Source organism: Oncorhynchus tshawytscha, unplaced genomic scaffold, assembly GCF_018296145.1.
Source record: "Oncorhynchus tshawytscha isolate Ot180627B unplaced genomic scaffold, Otsh_v2.0 Un_contig_2591_pilon_pilon, whole genome shotgun sequence".
NCBI lineage: Eukaryota > Metazoa > Chordata > Actinopteri > Salmoniformes > Salmonidae > Oncorhynchus > Oncorhynchus tshawytscha.
Window position 1 is genome coordinate 278,492 of NW_024609749.1, and position 26,509 is coordinate 305,000.

The 26,509-nt window shown below is 45.3% G+C and overlaps 1 protein-coding gene across 1 annotated transcript in view; it reads left to right on the forward strand.

The window, feature by feature from the left end:
* Positions 1–26,509, forward strand: part of LOC112217229 (plexin-B2-like) — a 186,203-nt gene that overhangs the window by 120,540 nt on the left and 39,154 nt on the right. The window contains exons 2-13 of the mRNA XM_042317554.1: positions 12,570–13,075; positions 13,425–13,589; positions 13,780–14,034; positions 14,281–14,478; positions 14,729–14,908; positions 19,503–19,637; positions 19,768–19,868; positions 21,857–21,983; positions 22,508–22,664; positions 22,906–23,017; positions 24,572–24,683; positions 25,293–25,394. Of these exons, the coding sequence (XP_042173488.1) occupies positions 12,572–13,075; positions 13,425–13,589; positions 13,780–14,034; positions 14,281–14,478; positions 14,729–14,908; positions 19,503–19,637; positions 19,768–19,868; positions 21,857–21,983; positions 22,508–22,664; positions 22,906–23,017; positions 24,572–24,683; positions 25,293–25,394 (2,148 nt within the window). The 5' untranslated portion in view covers positions 12,570–12,571. The remainder of the gene's footprint in view (positions 1–12,569; positions 13,076–13,424; positions 13,590–13,779; positions 14,035–14,280; positions 14,479–14,728; positions 14,909–19,502; positions 19,638–19,767; positions 19,869–21,856; positions 21,984–22,507; positions 22,665–22,905; positions 23,018–24,571; positions 24,684–25,292; positions 25,395–26,509) is intronic.

The window sequence follows — 26,509 nt, forward strand, 5'->3', positions numbered from 1 at the left end:
TAAAGTTTAATCTGCACATTTTGAATAGGAGGCAGTGAAACCGTTGGTTCAGTGTTTCCCCATTGGAATCCAGTCATAATTACTCTGGCTGGCAGACATATTACATCTCTCAGGGTGGAGCGGAGTGGGAACACACACACACACACAGTCGTAGGGGTCTGTCTGGGCCAGGTTAATAAAATGGGGGGTTGCTCCACAGTGCAGTTATTAATCATCCTTGCGTGAAGCGAGAGAAGGCCATACACCAGAGAAAATTACATTTGCGTAACGCAGCCTTTTAATCTGTGTGTGTGTGTGTGTGTGTGTGTGTGTGCGCGCGCGCTACGGGTGTAACTGTTCACCAGACCCACAGTTTGGTATCTATTGTTTTGGAGTTTGTTTTGGTACAGTGGAAGTGAAATGCCTACAGTTACTGTAGTTATTTCTGGTTTATTTAAGTGTTGGTCTTCCTGATTACAGATGTGATCTTTAGTCCTGTAAGGCCTGGTGACATCACCACCAGGAATAACAACACTTTGGATTCTCTTACATCAGAACTCCCCATTACTCATCAACCACTCTGACGTGCAGTATGTGTGTGAAATCGATATGTAAACTTGGCTCAGACATTATTTAGGTCTGTGTGCTGTTTTCTTCCCAAGATAAGAAAGAAGGTGCTGACTTGTGTGACATAAAGGAGTTGTGTCTGTAGCACGGTACTTGTCCTCTCCCACTCTGGGGGTCATGTGATGAGCTGTCACTGTTAAGTAGCTCTCTGTGACCCTGGAGGTCCATCTGTCTGGAGTAAACGCAACACAAATGAAAGACAACTTTGGCTTTAGCTTGTGTCGTGTCTTTACTATCATTAAACTGAAGACATAGTTTTCATCTGTAATTAGTATTACGCGATCAACTGATTAATCATGTAAATGTAATTAACTAGGAAGTTGCGGCTTCAAGGAAAAATATTCAGATTACAAAGTTATCATTTCCTAAAATAACTTTTCAGATATTTTATCTGATCAATTAGTCTTCTGAATAATGAATTATTTACTTTACCTCACGTTAGTCTCATGGTTATCTGCACAAACCCAGTCTTCACTATGAGTCATCCATATATCAGTTGTCTTAAATCATTTATTTAGTACTAACTAAGTAATTCACAGAAATGCATAAACAAACAGTAAATATGGTTACATGAAATGACAGGAGAATGTTCCCTAGTGGGTTAAACCGGCATGGCGGCTTGTTAGACAAAAGGGAAGTGGGGGTTGACTGATGACAACACACAGTTGATAATTGTAACAATTGAAATGCTAATCCTTTACACATGAACGCTCACTCATTCGGGAACAATTGTAATCAATATATATATTTACGCTCAGTGTGTCATCTTGATCACTGGTGAAAAGTTTGTTTCTTTTGTAGAATTGTCCGTCTCTCTCTCTGTCGTGGTTATTGTGGATAGTTCAGAGTGACATTAATTTGTTTCCTTATGGAGTGGATGTTTCGGCGGTTGTCGTTCTTCGCGTTCAATGATACCGAATTTCTAGCTGCAGACTAGTAATTCATATCAAAGACTTGTTCTTATTCTGTCGGTATCGATAGTCTAAGAGTTTAACCATGTGGTATGGTTAAAAGATTCAGCAATGGTCCACAACCTTTGTCCTCCCCCAATGGAGAAAAACATGGTCTGGTGATCATTTCTCAAAGTTGGGTTTTATTCGGAATGACAGAGAAAAAGGCGGTCCCAGGAGGCCTGACCCTAACTGGGCTCAGGGGCGGTCCCAGGATGCCTGACCTAACTGGGCTCAGGGGCGGTCCCAGGATGCCTGACCCTAACTGGGCTCAGGGGCGGTCCCAGGATGCCTGACCCTAACTGGGCTCAGGGGCGGTCCCAGGATGCCTGACCCTAACTGGGCTCAGGGGCGGTCCCAGGATGCCTGACCCTAACTGGGCTCAGGGGCGGTCCCAGGATGCCTGACCCTAACTGGGCTCAGGGGCGGTCCCAGGATGCCTGACCCTAACTGGGCTCAGGGGCGGTCCCAGGATGCCTGACCCTAACTGGGCTCAGGGGCGGTCCTCTGATTTAGTTCAAATCAAAAGGGAATTGTATTTTTCTTCATTAAACAGTCCACAATCATATACACAATTATACAAACAGTATCATACTCACTCATTCATTTTATACAACAATTAGATGTAAAACCTCATATCTGAGGCTATTATATAAACAGCGTTATAGTAATATGGACACCGTCTCCCATGAGCTTCCCCAAGTTGTAACAAACGGACCAGTTCGTAGCTGGATTCTTCACTGATCTTTTATACTTTCTCCGGAAAATTAAATTTGTTCGTACCTCAAGTTCTGTGAGGTGGAAGGATTTTCTTTGTCCTCTATGAAAATGTACTCTCTCTATACTGTGTGTCCATGAGGAGATCCTCAGGAATTTACAACGTCTCTCTGACCACAGAAACCTAGTTGAAGGAGGAAAGGGGGAGGCAGGGAGACGGGGATGGGGCTTGCTATACCCAAAGAGGCCAACATCATGACACTTCAAATCAAATCAAATTTTATTTGATTGCTTCTATAGAGCGGGTACTACCTATTTGCTGAAATGTGTGTGAGCGGATGAAATTCATAACATCGCTTGAGCTATTTCACGAGGAGCTGAAACCCCCTATTCTTCACAACCACTGACAATGGATGCACATCCTCCACTATTAAACACATCATCCACTATTAAACACATCATCCACTATTAAACACATCATCCACTATAAAACACATCCACCACTATAAAACACATCCTCTACTATAAAACACATCCTCTACTATAAAACACATCCACCACTATAAAACACATCCTCCACTATAAAACACATCCTCCACTCTTGTCATTTCTTTGGCCAGAGGGGAGACGGTAGTTTTGTTGTTTGCTCCGGGGGAATACTGGGGTGACGACAGTGTAAATGTGTCTACCTGTTTGAGGTGTTGGCATCTGCATAGGCTGTTCTGGTTGAGCAGTGGTGACACTCTCTGTCCATTGTAGTTCTAATCTGCTGGGAAGCCAACATGTTCCCAACGTGAAAACTTTAAACGATGGAGCATCCTCCTGGTTGATCCAACTCTCTCCATCATACAGAAGCAGCTCCCGGCTGGGCCTCACAAAAAGACAGTTGGAAATGCGTCCGTTGAGATTTAAATGTTGATTACAGCGTGGGCGTACAGGCTCCTGTTTTAATGGAATATCCTGAAATGTTTTTTCAGCTTAGATTTATTCAAGAGGCCTACAATGCAGTGTTGGCATATCCTATAGGCCTAGCGTTTACATTTTTAAAATATATATTTTTAATGTACTAGAGTTCACAGTGCAGACTGAACCGAGGTCCCCGTACTGAACGGTTCGGTACTAATACATGTACTGGTACACCCCTGGTGTGTGTGTGTGTGTAAACACTTCGTCCCTTAAAGACGCACATTGTTTTTGATCCATGTACAAATGTCTTGCGGTGGATGTCGTTGTCTTGCGGTGGATGTCGTTGTCTTGCGGTGGATGTCGTGTATCAGAGGTTGGAGAGATAATGAGTGATTTTGTGTTCTTCAGTTAAACCAACGGTGGGTAGTTCTAGCTTTAAATAACTCCATCCATTGTCTGAGCTACCTGTATGAATGACGCTATTCAGAGAAACGAAGTCGACCAACAGCTTTCATTATCAAACCTTACAGTATCTACATGGAGACAAGGGGGCTTGGTGTCGTCAGTACCCAGGATGAAGGCAGTGATGCTAGGCATCGACACAGACATGGTTGTCTCTCTTAATCCAGAGCGCCATCCCTCCAGTAGGCTCTGTATAGAATGTGATTATCCGGGCGTAGGCTCTCTATAGAATGTGATTATCCTGATGTAGGCTCTCTGTATAGAATGTGATTATCCTGGATGTAGGCTCTCTGTATAGAATGTGATTATCCTGGCGTAGGCTCTCTGTATAGAATGTGATTATCCTGATGTAGGCTCTCTGTATAGAATGTGATTATCCTGATGTAGGCTCTCTGTATAGAATGTGATTATCCTGATGTAGGCTCTCTGTATAGAATGTGATTATCCTGGCGTAGGCTCTCTGTATAGAATGTGATTATCCTGGCGTAGGCTCTCTGTATAGAATGTGATTATCCTGGCGTAGGCTCTCTGTATAGAATGTGATTATCCTGGCGTAGGCTCTCTGTATAGAATGTGATTATCCTGGCGTAGGCTCTCTGTATAGAATGTGATTATCCTGGCGTAGGCTCTCTGTATAGAATGTGATTATCCTGGCGTAGGCTCTCTGTATAGAATGTGATTATCCTGGCGTAGGCTCTCTCTATAGAATGTGATTATCCTGGCGTAGGCTCCATATGGATTGAGATCAAAGGGGATACTGAGAACAGACCCCAGAACATTCCCTGCTCGGCTAACTTCTCCTTCACAACCCTGACTGGGAGTCCTGGTCTGGCTCCATTGGGAATGGATCTGGGAATGGTTTGTGATGACAGACAGGTTGTTCCATGTCATTTCAACAAGCCATGACCCCCACCATGTCAGATTGTTCTGAAATCCTTTGTTAGAAACAGATGAGATGTTTGCCTGAGTTACACCAGGAACGCACAATCCCTCCATCAGTGCTCAGACTGTCCGCATTAGGCTGAGAGAGACTGAACTGAGGGCTTGTAGACCTGTTGTAAGGCAGGTCCTCACCAGACATCACTGGCAACAACGTCGCCTATGGGCACAAACCCACCGTCGCTGGACCAGACAGGACTGGCAGAAAGTGCTCTTCACTGACGAGTTGTGGTTTTGTCTCACCAGGGGTGATGGTCGGATTCACGTTTATCGTCGAAGGAATGAGCGTTACACAGAGGCCTGTACTCTGGAGTGGGATGGATTTGGAGTTGGAGGGTCCGTCATGGTCTGGGGCGGTGTGTCACAGCATCATCGGACTGAGCTTGTTGTCATTGCAGGCAATCTCAACGCTGTGCGTTACAGGGAAGACAGCCTCCTCCCTCATGTGGTACCCTTCCTGCAGGCTCATCCTGACATGACCCTCCAGCATGACAATGCCACCAGCCAAACTGCTCGTTCCGTGCGTGATTTCCTGCAAGACAGGAATGTCAGTGTTCTGCCATGGCCAGCGAAGAGCCCGGATCTCAATCCCATTGAGCACATCTGGGACGTGTTGGATCGGAGGGTGAGGGATAGGGGACATTCCCCCCAGAAGTGTCCGGGAACTTGCAAGTGCCTTGGTGGAAGAGTGGGATAAACATCTCACAGCAAGAACTGGCAAATCTGGTGCAGTCCATGAGGAGGAGATGCACTGCAGTACTTAATGCAGCTGGTGGCCACACCAGATACTGACTGTTACTTTTGATTTTGACCCCCCCTTTGTTCAGGGACACATTATTCCATTTCTGTTATTCACATGTCCGTGGAACTTGTTCAATTTGTCTCAGTTGTTGAATCTTATGTTCATACAAATATTTACACATGATAAGTTTGCTGAAAATAAACTCCGTTGACAGTGAGAGGACTTATTTAATTTAAAATTAAAATGATCAATTTGGAGATCAAATTATATTTCAACAAAATGTTTCAGGAATGGTAACCATATCTGTTTGTAACAACAGAAAGGATTTCAGAACATTCTGAGATGGTGTGTGTCGATATCCTCTTAATTGAGTTTTTTGAGGTGGAACGACCGTATAAGGTGGTGGGAAACCGGACCAAACTGGTTTCTTTACAGGAAGAGTAATCACTTTAACCTTTGCGTGTGTGTTGATTGGAAGCAGCTCTCTCACACATTACAGGACATTGGAGGTTAACAGCAGGGCAAAGGGGCTAATTACCTCAGCCCAGAGAGGATATAGTATAGCTTTACACAGTAGTAAATCATAGAGTAACACTGACACAGACTGCACATGGACTCACTCACTCACTCTGTCTCTCTCTCTCTCTCTCTCTCTCTCTCTCTGTCACACACTGTATGTACGACACACTGTGTCACACACTGTACGACACAGATAGATCTCTTGTGTCTCCTCCCCCGGGTAGACCCGTTGTAGCAGCAATCGACTCTGTGACATCCAACATTTCTACATTTGTGGATTACCACATTAAACCGATGGTTGAGAATCTCCCATCTTATGTCAGACACTAGTCACATGATCTCATTGATAGAGGGCTTAGGAAGGATACCAGAGGGCATCCTGCTGGCCACTTTTGATGTGGAGAGCTTGTACACTAACATCCCACACACTGGAGGCTTGCAGGAGCTGCAGCATGTCCTACAGCAGAGAGACTCCACTTGCTCCATCCAATGACTGCTTCTTACAATTTACTGAACTGGTATTATCCCATAACTACTTTGTCTTTGAGTCAGACTTTTTCCAAATTCGGGGTGTAGCCGTGGGCTCCCCCTTTTCCCCCAACTATGCAAACCTGTATGTGGGACAATTTGAAGAAGCACTCCTTTATAAAACGGAGACACACCCCTTACTTTATAAAATAGTCCTATGGAAGAGATACATAGATGTCTTTGTGTTCTGGGAAGGAAGTCCGCGGGAACTAAATGAATTCCAAACTCTGAATACCTCAAATTCACCATGCAGACTGATGAGAGAAAAATAAACTACCTGGATTATGGATCATCAAAGAGTGATGCATTACACACAGACTTCTACACAAAGCCCACAGATCGCAATACCCTGCTACATGGGGATAAAGGTCAAATAAAAAAGAATGTTCTACCATAGAGCCAGTCATGCAGGGTTAAACCAATCTGTGGCCACCTGACAGATTTTGACAGCAATGCTAAAAGAAAAAGACAGATAAATTCAAATGAGAGGCTACAAGGACAAAACTCTTGATGCTGCAATGATTAAAATATCTCAAAAACCAAGAGAGGAATTACTAAAACCTCAACCAAAGAAGAAAAACAACACAACCGTCTTTTACACTAAGTACACCAAGGGTTCAGTGAAAATGAAAGCAATCCTGATAAAGCACTGGCCTATTCTGCAATCAGACAACAAAAATCACACACCTCTTCAAGGAAACCCTACTGGTGGTCTATAAGTGTGGTCGCAATATTGGAGATAGTTTGGTGAGATCTGACATGCCCCCTGAGCCCACTCAGACACTCTTGGAGATAGTTTGGTGAGATCTGACATGCCCCCTGAGCCCACTCAGACACTCTTGGAGATAGTTTGGTGAGATCTGACATGCCCCCTGAGCCCACTCAGACACTCTTGGAGATAGTTTGGTGAGATCTGACATGCCCCCTGAGCCCACTCAGACACTCTTGGAGATAGTTTGGTGAGATCTGACATGCCCCCTGAGCCCACTCAGACACTCTTGACACCTAACCCAAATGGGAACGACAAACGTGTGGCTCATGAGCACAGTGCAATAGCACTATAAAACGTCTTTCTTCAGACACCCACATACAGGTCGAAAGATCCCTGTTAGGGGCATCATCTCATGCAAGACCACGGGAGTAATCTATCTCATCACCTGTTCATGTGGAAAAGCCTACGTAGGACAAACGACAAGACAATTTAAAAAACGCATAGCTGGACCCCGCAGCTCAATCGGGTGTAAGAACATTGACTATCCAGTAGCAGCTTACTTTGTTGAAGATAACCTTTCGATCTCCTCCCTCAAATACACAGGCATTGAGCATGTTGCTCTACCAATGAGAGGAGGTAACATGGAGATCCTACTACCACAAAGAGAGGAGGTAACATGGAGATCCGACTACAACAGGAGGGTTACTGGATATCCTGTCTAAAAACATTGACCCCTACTGGTCTGAAGATTGAGTTTGATCTCAGGCTGTTCTTATGAACAAATCTTATAAATCGATATTCTTTCTACAGCTTATTAGCGTACACCTAATATGTTCCCCCTGTTGATGATGCTCATTATACATTAAGGTTGAACCAAAATATTACATGTACAAGTATGAAATTAAATACGTAACAATTATGTGAAAGTGAGTTAAACATTAATGTATGTTGATGCTAATTCGATGTACAATATTCCATTGTGATGATATGTATATGATAACAATGGCATAATATATACTTTTTTAAATGTATTTGTATTTTTTATATACAGTTTCACCCCTCACTATTGTCATTGGTTGCACCAAACACACTGTCTACTTAACCTGGTTCAAGTGTTGGTGACATTACCTTGAGAAAGGCACGGTGATGCCGAAACGTTGGTAAATACCAGTACATTGCTGGGAGTTCATACATGGAGTCTGCAACTTTCTTTACTTTGATAGTTCATAGTTTATTTGCCTTTTAGTCAGCACCTCCACACAAACACATTTTCCTGGGTGTGCGCCAGCTCATGTTTTTACACACACACACACACACACACACACACACAGAAACCGATAGGCCGAATCTCTGAAACCCACAACCCCAATCTCCCCAACCCCCAGTCAGTCAGACGGTCACATTGCGATATGAGAAACCACATCACATGGTTTATATGACTTATATTATGACTAAAATATTTCTGCTGTGTGTGTTCTTTTGGCGTTGTGTGAGCTAAGCAGCTGAGAGAGAAGGTTTTGTCCAGAGTTGTGAAAGAGGAATCAAATGTTCAGCCTTGTGCTGATGAAGGAACACACACCCTGATGACTGACAGTCGTCACGCAGCGCCTCACAACACTCTGAGTGCTGACAATAACAACTAATGCAGCCCCATCAGGTGACACACAGTGCAATGCTGTGCAGGCATCTTAGGAGACATCTACCCATAGCACTGATGACATGTGGGGAGGCAGGGGGGGGGTGCAGGGAGTTCATGGGACAGTTACCCAGCTCTAATCTGGAACTGGACTCCAACAATCACAAAGTCCCAGTGAGAGCTGCCACTGACCCAGTGAGAACTGGTCTTTGTTATGATGACACCACTGTGGTGTCTAGCTCTACTATTTCATCATATCAAAGACCCAGTGAGAGCTGCCACTGTGGTGTCTAGCTCTACTATTTCATCATATCAAAGACCCAGTGAGAGCTGCCACTGTGGTGTCTAGCTCTACTATTTCATCATAACAAAGACCCAGTGAGAGCTTCCACTGTGGTGTCTAGCTCTACTATTTCATCATAACAAAGACCCAGTGAGAGCTTCCACTGTGGTGTCTAGCTCTACTATTTCATCATAACAAAGACCCAGTGAGAGCTGCCACTGTGGTGTCCAGCTCTACTATTTCATCATAACAAAGACCCAGTGAGAGCTGCCATTGTGGTCGCTAGCTCTACTATTTCATCATAACAAAGACCCAGTGAGAGCTGCCACTGTGGTGTCCAGCTCTACTATTTCATCATAACAAAGACCCAGTGAGAGCTGCCATTGTGGTGTCTAGCTCTACTATTTCATCATAACAAAGACCCAGTGAGAGCTGCCACTGTGGTGTCCAGCTCTACTATTTCATCATAACAAAGACCCAGTGAGAGCTGCCATTGTGGTGTCTAGCTCTACTATTTCATCATAACAAAGACCCAGTGAGAGCTGCCACTGTGGTGTCCAGCTCTACTATTTCATCATAACAAAGACCCAGTGAGAGCTGCCACTGTGGTGTCTAGCTCTACTATTTCATCATAACAAAGACCCAGCGAGAGCTGCCACTGTGGTGTCTAGCTCTACTATGTCCCTCGTAATGGTTTCTCAGAGAGCTTACTTCACTTTGGCTTTTGTGAGGAGAATGGAAGGCAGAGCCTGAGTCCCAGTTTGTGTTGATTCTCACTCTGTCCCTCTGTTCTGTCCTCATTAAACGTTGTTATGCACTGATTAATACTGTAGACCATCATCATCATCATTGTGGTGGTCTGAGCTCTAACACCATGTATAGAGCTTTAGGACTGTTTGTTTTCTTCAAAAGCCTTCAAGACTGAGTCAGAGCTGTTACTCTGTGTGTCTGTAGAAGTTGCCCTTTGTCACAGGTCCAAAATCAGCTTACTTACATAGCTTCCTTAACTTCTGTTAGGAGGAAAAATACCAACTGACCTTAAGTCAGTGTGTAAATGTAACTTCATTCTCCTCATGGGCTTAAGTGTCCTGACAAGCCCCAGAACTCACTGAGATATTATCACGTTGTTCCCACAGAGGTATTTCAGGAACAGACTGAAGTCATATCTGGGTTGCCTTGGGCAAGAACACACTGTCTTACTAATACAGAACAGAAGAGAGGAGAACAGGACAGTGGAACAGGACAGAAGACAATGGAACAGAGGAGTAGAACAGAACATTGTGTTTCTCTGTTGAGCTGTTCCTGTTGGGCTGGTACTGGCAGAACATCAGGTGTGCCTTCTACCTAATCCCCTGAGAGAGAACTTAAGGCAAGCAGTGTTGGTATATTGTACATGTCTTCATGGTTTGCATCAGTGCCTGGGGAGGAGCCATCAAATTGTATTGGTCACATACACATGGTGAGCAGATGTTAATGTTCGTGTAGAGAAGTGCTTGTGCTTCTAGTTCCCACCATGCAGTAATATCTAACAAGTAATCTAACCTAATAACTACCTTATACACAGAAGTGTAAAGGAATGAATAAGAATATGTACATATAAATATATGGATGAGCGATGGCCGAACGACAGGCAAGATGCAGTAGATGGTATAGAGTACAGTATATACATATGAGATGAGTAATGTAGGGTATGTAAACATTATAGAAAGTGGCATAGGACCAATAAGGACTGTATGTCTTAGCCTGGTCCCAGGTATGTCTTAGACTGGTCCCAGATCTTTTTTTTCTGGTTTATGAACCAGGTAAAGGTCAAAGTGCTCATAGAGAAGCTACAAATCAAATCAAATTGATTTATATAGCCCTTCGTACATCAGCTGATATCTCAAAGTGCTGTACAGAAACCCAGCCTAAAACCCCAAACAGCAAGCAATGCAGGTGTAGAAGCACGGTGGCTAGGAAAAACTCTCTAGAAAGGCCAAAACCTAGGAAGAAACCTAGAGAGGAACCAGGCTATGTGGGGTGGCCAGTCCTCTTCTGGCTGTGCCGGGTGGAGATTATAACAGAACATGGCCAAGATGTTCAAATGTTCATAAATGACCAGCATGGTCCAATAATAATAAGGCAGAACAGTTGAAACTGGAGCAGCAGCACGGCCAGGTGGACTGGGGACAGCAAGGAGTCGTCATGTCAGGTAGTCCTGAGGCATGGTCCTAGGGCTCAGGTCCTCCAAGAGAGAGAGAGAATTAGAGAGAGCACACTTAAATTCACACAGGACACCGAATAGGACAGGATAAGTACTCCAGATATAACAAACTGACCCTAGCCCCCCGACACATAAACTACTGCAGCATAAATACTGGAGGCTGAGACAGGAGGGGTCAGGAGACACTGTGGCCCCATCCGAGGACACCCCCGGACAGGGCCAAACAGGAAGGATATAACCCCACCCACTTTGCCAAAGCACAGGCCCCACACCACTAGAGGGATATCTTCAACCACCAACTTACCATCCTGAGACAAGGCTGAGTATAGCCCACAAAGATCTCCGCCACGGCACAACCCAAACACCAGACAGGAAGATTGCATCAGTGACTCAACCCACTCAAGTGACTCACCCCTCCCAGAGATCATGGTGTTGTTGTGGTCTGATGTTTAACACTTAATTTAACATGTTTCTACTGAGGATGTTGCTTTGTTCTCTGGGTCAGAAGGAATGTGTCGGAAAGGGTTCCCTTTGGGTCACAGACAAAGTTTTTGGTTAGATCTCACAACAACCCACCCAAAAGTTTTGGGGAAAAAGTTTGTGAATCGTTGTGAGTTTTTGCAAAGAGGAGCTTCTCTGCCCCCATGCTGAGGGCGTACCCGTAATGCAACAGGACACCTTTGTTACCTTGGCACTGTGCCACTCCTCTCAACCTCTCCTCGAATCCCTTTGATTCGAGGAGAGTTTGACTACCTAAAAACTGTAGGCAGGGATGAAAGGATGAGGGGAGGAGAGAAGAGGAGTTTGTCTGCAAAGCGAATGCTGCAAACGCTTCTTTCTTTGGGAAAAAAACCAACTTGTTTTATCGGCCGTGTCAAATTCACTGATCCACATCTCAACATCTGAGGGGAGTTTGGGGAGCGGGTGAATTGATTTTCCCTCCTTTATATTTAGTGGGAAGGATGAGGATGAATAATAATGAAAGAATGGAAGGTAGGAAGTAGAACTGAATAACTTAGTGCTAGAAAAAAAAAAAAATTCAGAGGATGTTATTAAACATTGTTAACCTTAATGTCTTCATGTTTATTTCATGTCTTATTAGCTGTTGAAACGTCCCCTCAGGCCTGTCTGTGATGACTAAGTTACAAAGCCACAGAAAGACTAATAGAATGGAATGATTAAGATTAGGAACTAATTATATATTTTCCCCTTATCTGTATATTTCTATCTCTCTCTTCTCCCCTTCTCACTCCTTCCTTCCTTCCTCTTCTTCTTTCTCCCTCCTACATCTCTCTCTCTCTTTCTTTACCAAGTTATAAAGAGACATAAAGAGTAATATAATTATTTTTCCCTTCCTCTCCTCCAGAGATGGCGTGGCGGTGGGTCCTGGCTGCCATCTTGGCGACGTTGTCTCTCTCCCTCCTCGGCTCCGCCTACGACGAGTTCACCTCCGACACCCTCATCAACAACGTAGTCCAGGACCCAATCACCAGCCGGCTGTACGTGGGCACGGTCAATGCCCTCTACCAACTGGACCAATCCCTGCACCCTGAGGCACACACCAGAACAGGACCCGAACTGGACAACCGCCAGTGTACCCCGCCCGTGACTTCCTGTGAGGAAGCAGTGGAGACAGACAACCATAACAAACTGCTCCTCATCCATCCATCCAAAGACACCTTGATAGTGTGTGGGAGTCTGTACAGAGGAATCTGTTCTCTGAGGAACCTGTCTAATGTGGAGCAGCTGCTGTACTTCAGCGATACGAAAGGAGAGAAGTCGTACGTGGCCAGTGCTGAGGAGGGTGTGTCGGTAGTAGGGGTCATGTCTTACTACTTCAACAAGGACAAGGGGAACTTCACAGTCTTCCTGGTAGGTGGACGAACCGCTCCGTGATATATCACAGTCATAATAATGTCATTTAGCAGACACTTTTATTCAAAGCGACTTGTATAAATGTTTTACGTATTGGGTGGACCCAGGAATCAAACCCACTATCCTGGCGTTGCAATCGCAATGCTGATGTTGTATTGGGATTTAAAATTGTAAATGTACTAGATAATTGAATAATACATAATTGAATTTCCCATATTCTGTTCCCTCGGTCTCGTCCTAGGTGTGTAAAGGTTACGTCAGCCACGACAGCACCAAGCTGAACCATGTTGTATTTACTTCCTGGTCACCATGGTAACTTGTATTTGCCCCTCTCTGTTCTCTTCAGGTGGCTAAGGGCTACGGCAGCCATGACAGCACCAAGCTGATCAGCACCCGTATCCTCCAGGTCCATAGTGACTGGGTGTTGTTCGACAGCATCATCGAGGCCTCGGCCGTCCAGTCCAACCCCTTCACACTGCGCTACCTCCATGACTTCAGACACGTCTTCAAGGTGAGAGAGACTGAGAAACCCCTTTTACACACACAGCAGTGTGAAACATCCCCTCAGGGCCTGTCTGTGAATACAACGTTACAAAGAGACTGAAAGATGAATAATGATTCATGGAACTCATTCTCTTCTATCTCACTCTTTTTCTCTTTTCCACTTTCTCTCTCCTCTATTTCCATCTCTCGTCTTCCAGGACGAGGGCTTTGTCTACTTCCTGTTCTCCAGAACCCTGGGCGCCCAGGATTCAGGAACCAAGAACTTCACCTTTATTTCCAGGATGTGTGAGAACGACCACAACTACTACTCGTACACAGAGCTCCAGCTGAACTGCAGCGCGGGGAACAAGTACAACAAGGTTCAGGCAGCCTACGTGACCCTCCCAGGAGAAGCCCTGGCCAAGAATATGAGCTCCTCTGGCTGGTACGGACCGGTTGGAGCCCAGGATAAGGTATCTATTTATTTTCCCCCTCTAACAATTTAAACTTAATCCACTAACCAGTTCAATTCTATACTCCAATTCAATGATAATAACCCCTAATAGAATTGCCCTAAGGGGACAAATAGTTGTTTGAATAAGATTGAATCCCACAAATGAGTTTGGACAGATAAAGCGGCATTTCACTTTTACTTAAGGAGGCAAGTCTGAACCGTGAGAACAGTGAGTTAAGAACAGTGACTGGTGTTTTCCTGTCAGGTTGTGTTTGTGGTGTTCAGCTCGGACGACGACAGCTCCAGCTCGGCAGTGTGTATGTACCCACTGAGGGCCATCAACCAGAGACTGGTGGAGATCATAGGAGCCTGCTACAGCACCAAGGGACAAATAAACAACAAGTCTGCTGTCTACTCACCGTACTCCTCCAAGTCAGACGAGCTGTGTAAAATTGAAAATGAGGTTTGTAGCCTTACCAGCCCCTCCAGTCAAGGGCAGTCGTACTGTATGTCCTCTGGTATGGAGAGCGAGAATGTACGTGCTATCAGTTTTGAGGCAGTTGATGGTTTTCTAGTTTACCTTGACGTTATGGTCGTTGCTCTTCTATAATGAAATTTACAAGAGGATGTAGATATAATGTGTTAACAGCTACATTATCACTTCTACCTACTAGTGAGATAATGTATCTGACATTGATTCCTTCCCTCTTCAGAAGGGCATGGTGACCAATCAAAAGTGTGGTGCTGAGTTCCTGCCCTCCCCGCTGGCCAGCAGGGCAGAGTTCGCCCTGGCAACCGACCCCGTTTTCACCAAGAAGGGCCTGATGACCGCTGTGGCCGTCGCTGTGGAAACGGAGAACGCCGTTGCCTTCCTGGGGACTACTTTAGGAGAGGTACTAGCTAACAGTGATGGACATTCCAAGTCTTTTCGTTGAGCCGGGTCTTTTGGCTCCCAAACACATCTTTGTTCAGTAATTCTTACAAACGGATGAAAAACCATGAACAATATGACATCTAAAGCCTAAATGGTTGCCTTCCATTATGTCAAATTGTGACATGAGTTCAATTAAATAGTTTACGTGACATTTTTTTTCACCTTTGCAAAAACAATTGCGTGGATCACAATGTTTATTTCAAAAACTACAGCTGACCCTAACTGCAGTTAATGGTTGAGTTACCATCTTCAGAGAATGTTTCTCTAACTAAACTCCAGATAATGGTTGAGGAGTTACCATCTTCAGAGAATGTTTCTCTAACTGAATTCCAGATAATGGTTGAGGAGTTACCATCTTCAGAGAATGTTTCTCTAACTGAACTCCAGATAATGGTTGAGGAGTTACCATCTTCAGAGAATGTTTCTCTAACTAAACTCCAGATAATGGTTGTCTAGAGCTCAAATGGCAGGAGTCACAGGGAGCCAATCAGGGAGACTCATTAAAAGCTCTTTCACAGATGAGATTCAGTTCTCGACATTCCCCCAAAAGAGCCGTTGGTTTGCAGATTATCTGTCACTACTAGCTACCACCTTAGTATTGACCTGTCACTACTAGCTACCACCTTAGTATTGACCTGTCACTACTAGCTACCACCTTAGTATTGACCTGTCACTACTAGCTACCACCTTAGTATTGACCTGTCACTACTAGCTACCACCTTACTGTTGACCTGTCACTACTAGCTACCACCTTAGTATTGACCTGTCACTACTAGCTACCACCTTACTATTGACCTGTCACTACTAGCTACCACCTTAGTATTGACCTGTCACTACTAGCTACCACCTTAGTATTGACCTGTCACTACTAGCTACCACCTAGTATTGAGTCACTTGACCTGTGACCTGTACTAGCTACCACCTTACAGTTGACCTGTCACTACTAGCTACCACTTAGTATTGACCTAGCTACCACCTTGTATTGACCTGTCACTACTAGCTACCACCTTAGTATTGACCTGTCACTACTAGCTACCACCTTAGTATTGACCTGTAGCTACCACCTTAGTATTGACCTGTCACTACTAGCTACCACCTTACAGTTGACCTGTCACTACTAGCTACCACCTTTAGTATTGACCTGTCACTACTAGCTACCACCTTACTGTTGACCTGTCACTACTAGCTACCACCTTACTAGCTACCACCTTAGTATTGACCTGTCACTACTAGCTACCACCTTAGTATTGACCTGTCACTACTAGCTACCACCTTAGTATTGACCTGTCACTACTAGCTACCACCTTAGTATTGACCTGTCACTACTAGCTACCACCTTAGTATTGACCTGTCACTACTAGCTACCACCTTAGTATTGACCTGTCACTACTAGCTACCACCTTAGTATTGACCTGTCACTACTAGCTACCACCTTACTGTTGACCTGTCACTACTAGCTACCACCTTAGTATTGACCTGTCACTACTAGCTACCACCTTAGTATTGACCTGTCACTACTAGCTACCACCTTAGTATTGACCTGTCACTACTAGCTACCACCTTACAGTTGACCTGTCACTACTAGCTACCACCTTAGTATTGACCTGTCACTACTAGCTACCACCTTACTGTTGACCTGTCACTACTAGCTACCACCTTAGTATTGACCTGTCACTACTAGCTACCACCTTACTGTTGACCTGTCACTACTAGCTACCACCTTACTGTTGACCTGTCACTACTAGCTACCACCTTAGTGTTGACCTGTCACTACTAGCTACCACCTTACTGTTGACCTGTCACTACTAGCTACCACCTTAGTATTGACCTGTCACTACTAGCTACCACCTTAGTATTGACCTGTCACTACTAGTTGACCTGTCACTACTAGCTACCACCTTAGTATTGACCTGTCACTACTAGCTACCACCTTAGTATTGACCTGTCACTACTAGCTACCACCTTAGTATTGACCTGTCACTACTAGCTACCACCTTAGTATTGACCTGTCACTACTAGCTTGGTCCACCTTACCTTAGTTGACCTGTCACTACTAGCTACCACCTTAGTATTGACCTGTCACTACTAGCTACCACCTTACTGTTGACCTGTCACTACTAGCTACCACCTTAGTGTTGACCTGTCACTACTAGCTACCACCTTACTGTTGACCTGTCACTACTAGCTACCACCTTAGTGTTGACCTGTGACCTACCACCTTCTGTTGACCTGTCACTACTAGCTACCACCTTAGTGTTGACCTGTCACTACTAGCTACCACCTTACTGTTGACCTGTCACTACTAGCTACCACCTTACTGTTGACCTGTCACTACTAGCTACCACCTTAGTATTGACCTGTCACTACTAGCTACCACCTTAGTATTGACCTGTCACTACTAGCTACCACCTTAGTATTGACCTGTCACTACTAGCTACCACCTTAGTATTGACCTGTCACTACTAGCTACCACCTTAGTATTGACCTGTCACTACTAGCTACCACCTTAGTGTTGACCTGTCACTACTAGCTACCACCTTAGTATTGGCCTGTCACTACTAGCTACCACCTTAGTATTGACCTGTCACTACTAGCTACCACCTTAGTATTGACCTGTCACTACTAGCTACCACCTTAGTATTGACCTGTCACTACTAGCTACCACCTTAGTATTGACCTGTCACTACTAGCTAGCTACCACCTTAGTATTGACCTGTCACTACTAGCTACCACCTTACAGTTGACCTGTCACTACTAGCTACCACCTTAGTATTGACCTGTCACTACTAGCTACCACCTTGACCTGTTGACCTGTCACTACTAGCTACCACCTTAGTATTGACCTGTCACTACTAGCTACCACCTTACTGTTGACCTGTCACTACTAGCTACCACCTTAGTATTGACCTGTCACTACTAGCTACCACCTTACTGTTGACCTGTCACTACTAGCTACCACCTTAGTATTGACCTGTCACTACTAGCTACCACCTTAGTATTGACCTGTCACTACTAGCTACCACCTTACTGTTGACCTGTCACTACTAGCTACCACCTTACTGTTGACCTGTCACTACTAGCTACCACCTTACTGTTGACCTGTCACTACTAGCTACCACCTTACTGATTGACCTGTCACTACTAGCTACCACCTTATATTGACCTGTCACTACTAGCTACCACCTTACTGTTGACCTGTCACTACTAGCTACCACCTTACTGTTGACCTGTCACTACTAGCTACCACCTTACTGTTGACCTGTCACTACTAGCTACCACCTTAGTGTTGACCTGTCACTACTAGCTACCACCTTACTGTTGACCTGTCACTACTAGCTACCACCTTACTGTTGACCTGTCACTACTAGCTACCACCTTACTGTTGACCTGTCACTACTAGCTACCACCTTACTGTTGACCTGTCACTACTAGCTACCACCTTACTGTTGACCTGTCACTACTAGCTACCACCTTACTGTTGACCTGTCACTACTAGCTACCACCTTAGTATTGACCTGTCACTACTAGCTACCACCTTATATGTTGACCTGTCACTACTAGCTACCACCTTAGTATTGACCTGTCACTACTAGCTACCACCTTAGTATTTGACCTGTCACTACTAGCTACCACCTTACTGTTGACCTGTCACTACTAGCTACCACCTTAGTATTGACCTGTCACTACTAGCTACCACCTTAGTATTGACCTGTCACTACTAGCTACCACCTTACTGTTGACCTGTCACTACTAGCTACCAATCACACATGTCTTTCTTACTAGCACTGTAACTGGTTTTGTTAATCGCTGCTTTTTGGAAGAAAGTTTTACTTGAGGAAAGCACTGACTGTGATATGTGGTTGGTCTCACCTACCTTAGTTAAATGCACTGACTGTGATATGTGGTTGGTCTCACCTACCTTAGTTAAATGCACTGACTGTGATATGTGGTTGGTCTCACCTACCTTAGTTAAATGCACTGACTGTGATATGTGGTTGGTCTCACCTACCTTAGTTAAATGCACTGACTGTGATATGTGGTTGGTCTCACCTACCTTAGTTAAATGCACTGACTGTGATATGTGGTTGGTCTCACCTACCTTAGTTAAATGCACTGACTGTGATATGTGGTTGGTCTCACCTACCTTAGTTAAATGCACTGACTGTGATATGTGGTTGGTCTCACCTACCTTAGTTAAATGCACTGACTGTGATATGTGGTTGGTCTCACCTACCTTAGTTAAATGCACTGACTGTGATATGTGGTTGGTCTCACCTACCTTAGTTAAATGCACTGACTGTGATATGTGGTTGGTCTCACCTACCTTAGTTAAATGCACTGACTGTGATATGTGGTTGGTCTCACCTACCTTAGTTAAATGCACTGACTACAAGCTGCTCTGCATAAGAGCGTCTGCTGAACAGAAACTCGTCCTGCTGGAATGTTATTCAATAGGCTGCTCTGACTCTAATGTATTTTCCTTAATAGTTGACTAACGTCTTCTGCATCGACCCGGCGGCCTTCTCTGTCTTCTTTCTGCTCGTGTAACGTAGGTGTTGAAGCTGCACCTGTCGACCAGTCCAGAGGTGTACGGCCGCGCCCCTGGGGAGAACACCGGGGACAAGGTCAACAAGAACCTGCTGTTTGACACCAGCCTCACACACCTCTACATCACCACAGAGAAGAAGGTGAGCCGTGATCTTAACGCGGAACTTTATTCCATAGCGTAGATTTTCATCAGTGTGAGGCGTTCCATGCATTTAGGTTAGTACCATATCAAAGCCATGTTTGAATCAGCCGTTTTTGTTTTGCTCATAGATCACCAAGGTGCCTGTGCAGGCCTGCCACCTGAAGACAGACTGCCAGTCCTGTGTGGCACAGAAAGACCCCTACTGTGGCTGGTGTGTGCTGCAGGGCAAGTGAGTACAGTCCCAGTTATAGCCAATGTTCCCTCTAAGCAGGGTGCAGCTCTTCTCGGGCTGTCGCGCAGAAGAAATACCAGCCCACGCAGAGAAGCACGAGATTCAACTTCACTCAACTTTCTAGACTTTTAGTTAACACTATCAACGTTTCCCTTTACTGTGGGAATTGTGATTGAATCCTCGCTTTCAATGCACCATACCGAGGCAGAACGCACGGTGTCGGATTGTATTACATGGACAGGCACGGCTGAGCTGTACTCTACACAGACCGGTGCTCCTTAACCAATCAGAGCTGCATGTAGCCACATGTGGCACATTTGTTCATGTCCTTTGCTAGTTAGTGAGTTATTATCCCAGTTATAGATCATTTGTAGTCAGCGATAGGGGACGATAGGGGAGGGATTGCTTCCTACAGGAGCACACAACCTGTACATTTCTAGACATCTTTGAAAAGCCAGTCAGGTGAAGATATTTATTTTTGTCTTAAAGGGGCAGTGTTGTATTTTGAGGCAGGCTTGAATAAGCCAAGTAGCCAATAGGCAGAGGGTAGCGTAATTTGTCTGATACTCTGTAATAATGGTATGGGAATAATAATGCATTCTATTTAGAAAAGTGCTTTTTGCATCAACACAACATTTTCAGTCCCCTCCTTGTCTGAAGGACAAGTGGATGAACAGGTTCATGTCAAGCCCTGCATGTTTTTTCAGAAGTCTCATGGAATGTAGACCTATATTGAACACCACACATTGGCTGCTTCTGTAGGCTGAATGATAGAACAGCTATTTCCATGTTAAAATGTGTGGTGTTCAATGAATGTTCTCTATGTTTTTGATGGTAGGCCACTCTGGTAGGCCTACATTATGATCAAATAGCCACAGTAGCCTACATAGTCACTGTTTAAAACTGTAACTTAAAGCAGGTACAGCCTCTGTGTTCACAGTAACGCGCGCTGGAAGTCAAGGAGAGTCAAGCAGACTTGAAATTTGCTCAGAGACAATTCTTTGGGGGAACATTGATTATAGCTGCAATATTTCCTGCTGCTCATTGATTTTTTCAATGAATAATACAATGTAACTTATGTCTTATGAGCTTAGTACTGATTTATCCTGTTATAGATGGTCCAGGACTATTTTCTCTCTTGAGCTCCTATCAGTGAGGAACTGGGCCTGGATACAGGTACAGACTCCTGGTTAGCTGTAGTCCAGACTCCTGGTTAGCTGTAGTCCAGACTCCTGGTTAGCTGTAGTCCAGACTCCTGGTTAGCTGTAGTCCAGACTCCTGGTTAGCTGTAGTCCAGACTCCTGGTTAGCTGTAGTCCAGACTCCTGGTTAGCTGTAGTCCAGACTCCTGGTTAGCTGTAGTCCAGACTCCTGGTTAGCTGTAGTCCAGACTCCTGGTTAGCTGTAGTCCAGACTCCTGGTTAGCTGTAGTCCAGACTCCTGGTTAGCTGTAGTCCAGACTCCTGGTTAGCTGTAGTCCAGACTCCTGGTTAGCCGTAGTCCAGACTCCTGGTTAGCCGTAGTCCAGACTCCTGGTTAGCCGTAGTCCAGACTCCTGGTTAGCCGTAGTCCAGACTCCTGGTTAGCCGTAGTCCAGACTCCTGGTTAGCCGTAGTCCAGACTCCTGGTTAGCCGTAGTCCAGACTCCTGGTTAGCCGTAGTCCAGACTCCTGGTTAGCCGTAGTCCAGACTCCTGGTTAGCCGTAGTCCAGACTCCTGGTTAGCCGTAGTCCAGGCTTAGCTGTAGTCCAGACTCCGGGTTAGCCGTAGTCCAGACTCCGGGTTAGCTGTAGGCCAGGGTTAGCTGTAGTGCAGACTCCGGGTTAGCTGTAGGCCAGGGTTAGCTGTAGGCCAGGGTTAGCTTTAGTGCAGACTCCTGGTTAGCTGTAGGCCAGGGGCTGTAGGCCAGGGTTAGCTGTAGGCCAGGGTTAGCTATAGGCCAGGGTTAGCTGTAGTCCAGAGTGTGACTGGTCTCTTCTCCTCCAGGTGTACCAGGAAGGGAGACTGTCCCAGGGCTGAGGATGACAACACGTGGCTGTGGAGCCCCAACCAGCAGTGTGTTCAGATCCAGGCCTTTAACCCACCCAACCTCAGCTGTAGGAAGACCGAGCAGGTACTGAGTGGTTGAGTGTACATGTCTACGTTCCCTGTCATTGGCAGCTGTCTTCTCCAGTGTGAAAGATCCCTCATCTGTTGTGCTGGGTTTGCTTCATTCTGAATTCATTCATCCTGAGTTTAACTCTAGTCAATTCCTTTAAGCTCTGCTCCCTTCCAGTGCATTTCTCTCTCTCTCTCTCTCTCACACACACACACACACACACACACACACACACACACACACACACACACAGACAGAAATTAGTTTTCTGGGTCAGTACTGGATTAATGAACTGTGTACATTTTAAACTGTAGACCTGAATATCAGTCACTTCCTTTATTTCACTTCATTTCATCTCAATTCTCTCCAGGAACTTGAGTTTTTGTCACATCACCATTCCTGTGACTTGAAACATAATTGCATTTCCTCAATGGACCTCTTTGTATTCAAGAGGAAGTTTATTCTCTTGCTTCTCTCTCACTCTTGGTTTCTGTCTCTCTCTCACACTCCTCAAAAACCTCTGTTTTTCTCCTGTCCAGGTTGAAATCTACATCCCCTCCCTCCCCAAGATCGGCCCTTCTGACATCATCAAGTGCAGGTTTGGTTCGGACACTAGTGAAGCTGTGATGATGGACCAGAAGGTCATCTGTGCCCTCCCTGACCCTGTGAACATCCCCTCTACACCTGACAAGCAGGGTGAGTCCTCCTGAATACTGGTCCTAACCCCGGTCCTTAGCTCCTTGGATGATAGATGGGTTCTGGATACTGTTTTTAAGCCTGGAGATATCAGTCTGTTTCTTTAACAAACTTGTCTTTGTCTTGCCGAACAAGGCAACGATGTGTTTTATTCAGTACAGAACCAGTCAGGTGACCAGGCTAATATTTACTCTCAGAGCAGTGGACTGTGGTAACTGACATTCTGTTGTATTGCGTTCAGACTTTGTGACGGTGCAGGTGAAGATCCTGGTCAACGACGGCATCGAGGTGACGTCCAGCGAGTACAAGTTCTACAACTGTGCCGCCACCGGCAGGAAGTCCAGGAACACGCCGTAAGTGTCGCCAGTAAAACCCTTATTGGTCACCAACCTTTTCTGAGGCAAGATCACTTTCCAAGCCGAGATCTACCACTCAGATATTCTTTAAAAACAGGACTTAATAATGTAAGCCTATACAACAGTAACCTAATAAAAACTGTTGTGTAGGAATGAGGTTTGTGCAGTAGGTCTAATACATTATCGTAACATATTGGCTTTATGCCTTCCTGACTATTGTTCTTCTCAGACCATGTTATATTTCAAAACTCAAGCTTTGATAACAGAATAGATCAGTTGTATCATTTGCGAGGCTCTTTTTTATTTTACTGGACTGATGGTTCAGTCTCAGCGGAGGGAGAGCGCAGCAGACCGTCCCTGCTTTCTCCTTTCCTCCGGTGAGGCTGACCAATAGAGAGGGTCCACCTCTCATAGTCCCTGCTTTCTCCTTTCCTCCGGTGAGGCTGACCAATAGAGAGGGTCCACCTCTCATAGTCCCTGCTTTCTCCTTTCCTCCGGTGAGGCTGACCAATAGAGAGGGTCCACCTCTCATAGTCCCTGCTTTCTCCTTTCCTCCGGTGAGGCTGACCAATAGAGAGGGTCCACCTCTCATAGTCCCTGCTTTCTCCTTTCCTCCGGTGAGGCTGACCAATAGAGAGGGTCCACCTCTCATAGTCCCTGCTTTCTCCTTTCCTCCGGTGAGGCTGACCAATAGAGAGGGTCCACCTCTCATAGTCCCTGCTTTCTCCTTTCCTCCGGTGAGGCTGACCAATAGAGAGGGGACACCGTCTTCCACCTGATGGCCAAACTCAAGTCGCACCACATTATTTCTGCCTCATGCTCTAATTCATGATGTTCCAATGACCAGAAGTGAAATATTCCTGGATATTGAAATAGACGTGACGAGCTGCTGATAATTCAACAGCAGGCCTGTTGATACACGGCTACTCAGCACGAGTGGAAGTAGGGAGACGCACATTTATGTTTTGTAAAAGTGTTGCATAAAAGCAGTGTAGACAGTACTGAATAAAAACGTAAAGAACTCACTCATAAAAACAGTGTAGACAGTACTGAATAAAAACGTAAAGAACTCACTCATAAAAACAGTGTAGACAGTACTGAATAAAAACGTAAAGAACTCACTCATAAAAACAGTGTTGACAGTACTGAATAAAAACGTAAAGAACTCACTCATAAAAACAGTGTTGACAGTACTGAATATAAAAACGCTTAAAGAACTCACTCATAAAAACAGCAACGGTTTGCTGTATTCTTTGACGGTCTTTCTCTGGTCGTGGAGTTTGTCCCTTCAGACAAATGAAATGGTTGGAACACTTTGCCTACCCAGCAGAACTGTAAGACCAATAGGAGTGCAAGGTGATGGACTAGGACTGCCTTGACGATGGACCCGTAGGTGACCACTGCTTTATGGAGACCACCCGTTAATGACGCTTTTCTGACAGTTATTCTGTTCAGTCATTATACACGGAACACCTTTGAGGATTTCTTTTCTCATTGGCTGTATAAACTCTGATTCCTTATCTCTTCCTTCTATTGGTTGATTGTCCCCAGGTGTATAGCATGTGTGACCAGTGAGTGGCAGTGCCAGTGGAATGCCCAGGACCACACCTGCAGTGACAGAGATGTCTCTGTAGATGGAGCTCACATCGTCAAAGCCCAACAAGTAGGAGGAAGCCCTGTCTCAGTGAACTACACAGTTTGGCTCAAACTCCTTTTGTCTTTCCACAACTCCTTGTGTCCTCTCTCCCCGCCTCCTCAAGAAGAAGGTCCAATACCTTTTGAGAAGCAGGCCAGAAGAGAGGATGTGAGGAAGTGAAGGAAGATGAATTGATAAAGAGCTATTGTCTCTGAGCCAGCTTGTATCTGTTACTGACTTTCTGGCTTATAGGTGGCAACTGGCAAGCTCTGTCTGTCTGCCTGTATGTCTGTCTGCCTGTATGTCTGTCTGCCTGTCTGTCTGCCTGTCTGTCTGCATGTCTGTCTGTCTGCATGTCTGTCTGCCTGTATGTCTGTCTGCCTGTATGTCTGTCTGCCTGTATGTCTGTCTGCCTGTATGTCTGTCTGCCTGTATGTCTGTTTGCCTGTCTGTCTGCCTGCCTGTATGTCTCTGTCTGCCTGCCTGTATGCCTGTATGCCTGTATGCCTGTATGCCTGTCTGCCTGTCTGCCTGCCTGTATGCCTGTATGTCTGTCTGTCTGTCTGTCTGTCTGTCTGTCTGTCTGTCTGTCTGTCTGTCTGTGATTAAACCAGCTACCTTCTGTTCTCCCTCCAGGCTGATAGCTGTCCTCAGTTTGAGAACCCAGACCCTCATCTCATCCCTGTAGGCTACCTCATCCCCATCAGCTTCCAAGGGAAGAACCTGGACATTTACAAGGTGAGATAGACACAGCTCTTAGGCTTGCGTCCCAAATTACGCCATATTGCCTATACAGTGCACTACTAGGGAATAGGGTGCCATTTTGGGTTTACTGTAGGGACTAGGATGACATTTCAGACACCTATTTAGTCATCGTCTATCATTGATGATTAACTTGGCTGTTCCTCTTTTCTTCCTCATTCACTATTAGATCATGTACAGTACTGTTTATCTAATATGGTTTGTTGTGCCTGACAGCCTGACTGACTTCTACTCATTCTAACATACATGCTCTCTTGTCCTGTGTGTATCTCTGTCCTGTGTGTAACTCTGTCCTGTGTGTAACTCTGTCCTGTGTGTAACTCTGTCCTGTGTGTAACTCTGTCCTGTGTATCTCTGTCCTGTGTATCTCTGTCCTGTGTGTAACTCTGTCCTGTGTAACTCTGTCCTGTGTAACTCTGTCCTGTGTATCTCTGTCCTGTGTGTAACTCTGTCCTGTGTGTAACTCTGTCCTGTGTATCTCTGTCCTGTGTGTATCTCTGTCCTGTGTGTAACTCTGTCCTGTGTATCTCTGTCCTGTGTGTAACTCTGTCCTGTGTATCTCTGTCCTGTGTGTATCTCTGTCCTGTGTGTAACTCTGTCCTGTGTATCTCTGTCCTGTGTGTATCTCTGTCCTGTGTGTAACTCTGTCCTGTGTATCTCTGTCCTGTGTGTAACTCTGTCCTGTGTAACTCTGTCCTGTGTGTAACTCTGTCCTGTGTGTAACTCTGTCCTGTGTGTAACTCTGTCCTGTGTGTAACTCTGTCCTGTGTGTAACTCTGTCCTGTGTAACTCTGAAGATGTTATCTCTGTCCTGTGTGTCTCTGTCCTGCCAGTGTAACTCTGTCCTGTGTGTATCTTTGTCCTGTGTGTATCTCTGCCTGTATGTCTGTCTGCCTGTATGTATCTGCCTGTCCTGTGTGTATCTCTGTCCTGTGTGTAACTGTCTGTCCTGTGTGCTCTGTCCTGTCTGCCTGTATCTCTGTCCTGTAACCCTGTCCTGTGCCTCTGTCCTGCCTGTATCTCTGTCCTGCCTGTGTATCTCTGTCCTGTCTGTCTCTCTGTCCTGTGTCTATCTGCCTGTCCTGATGTAA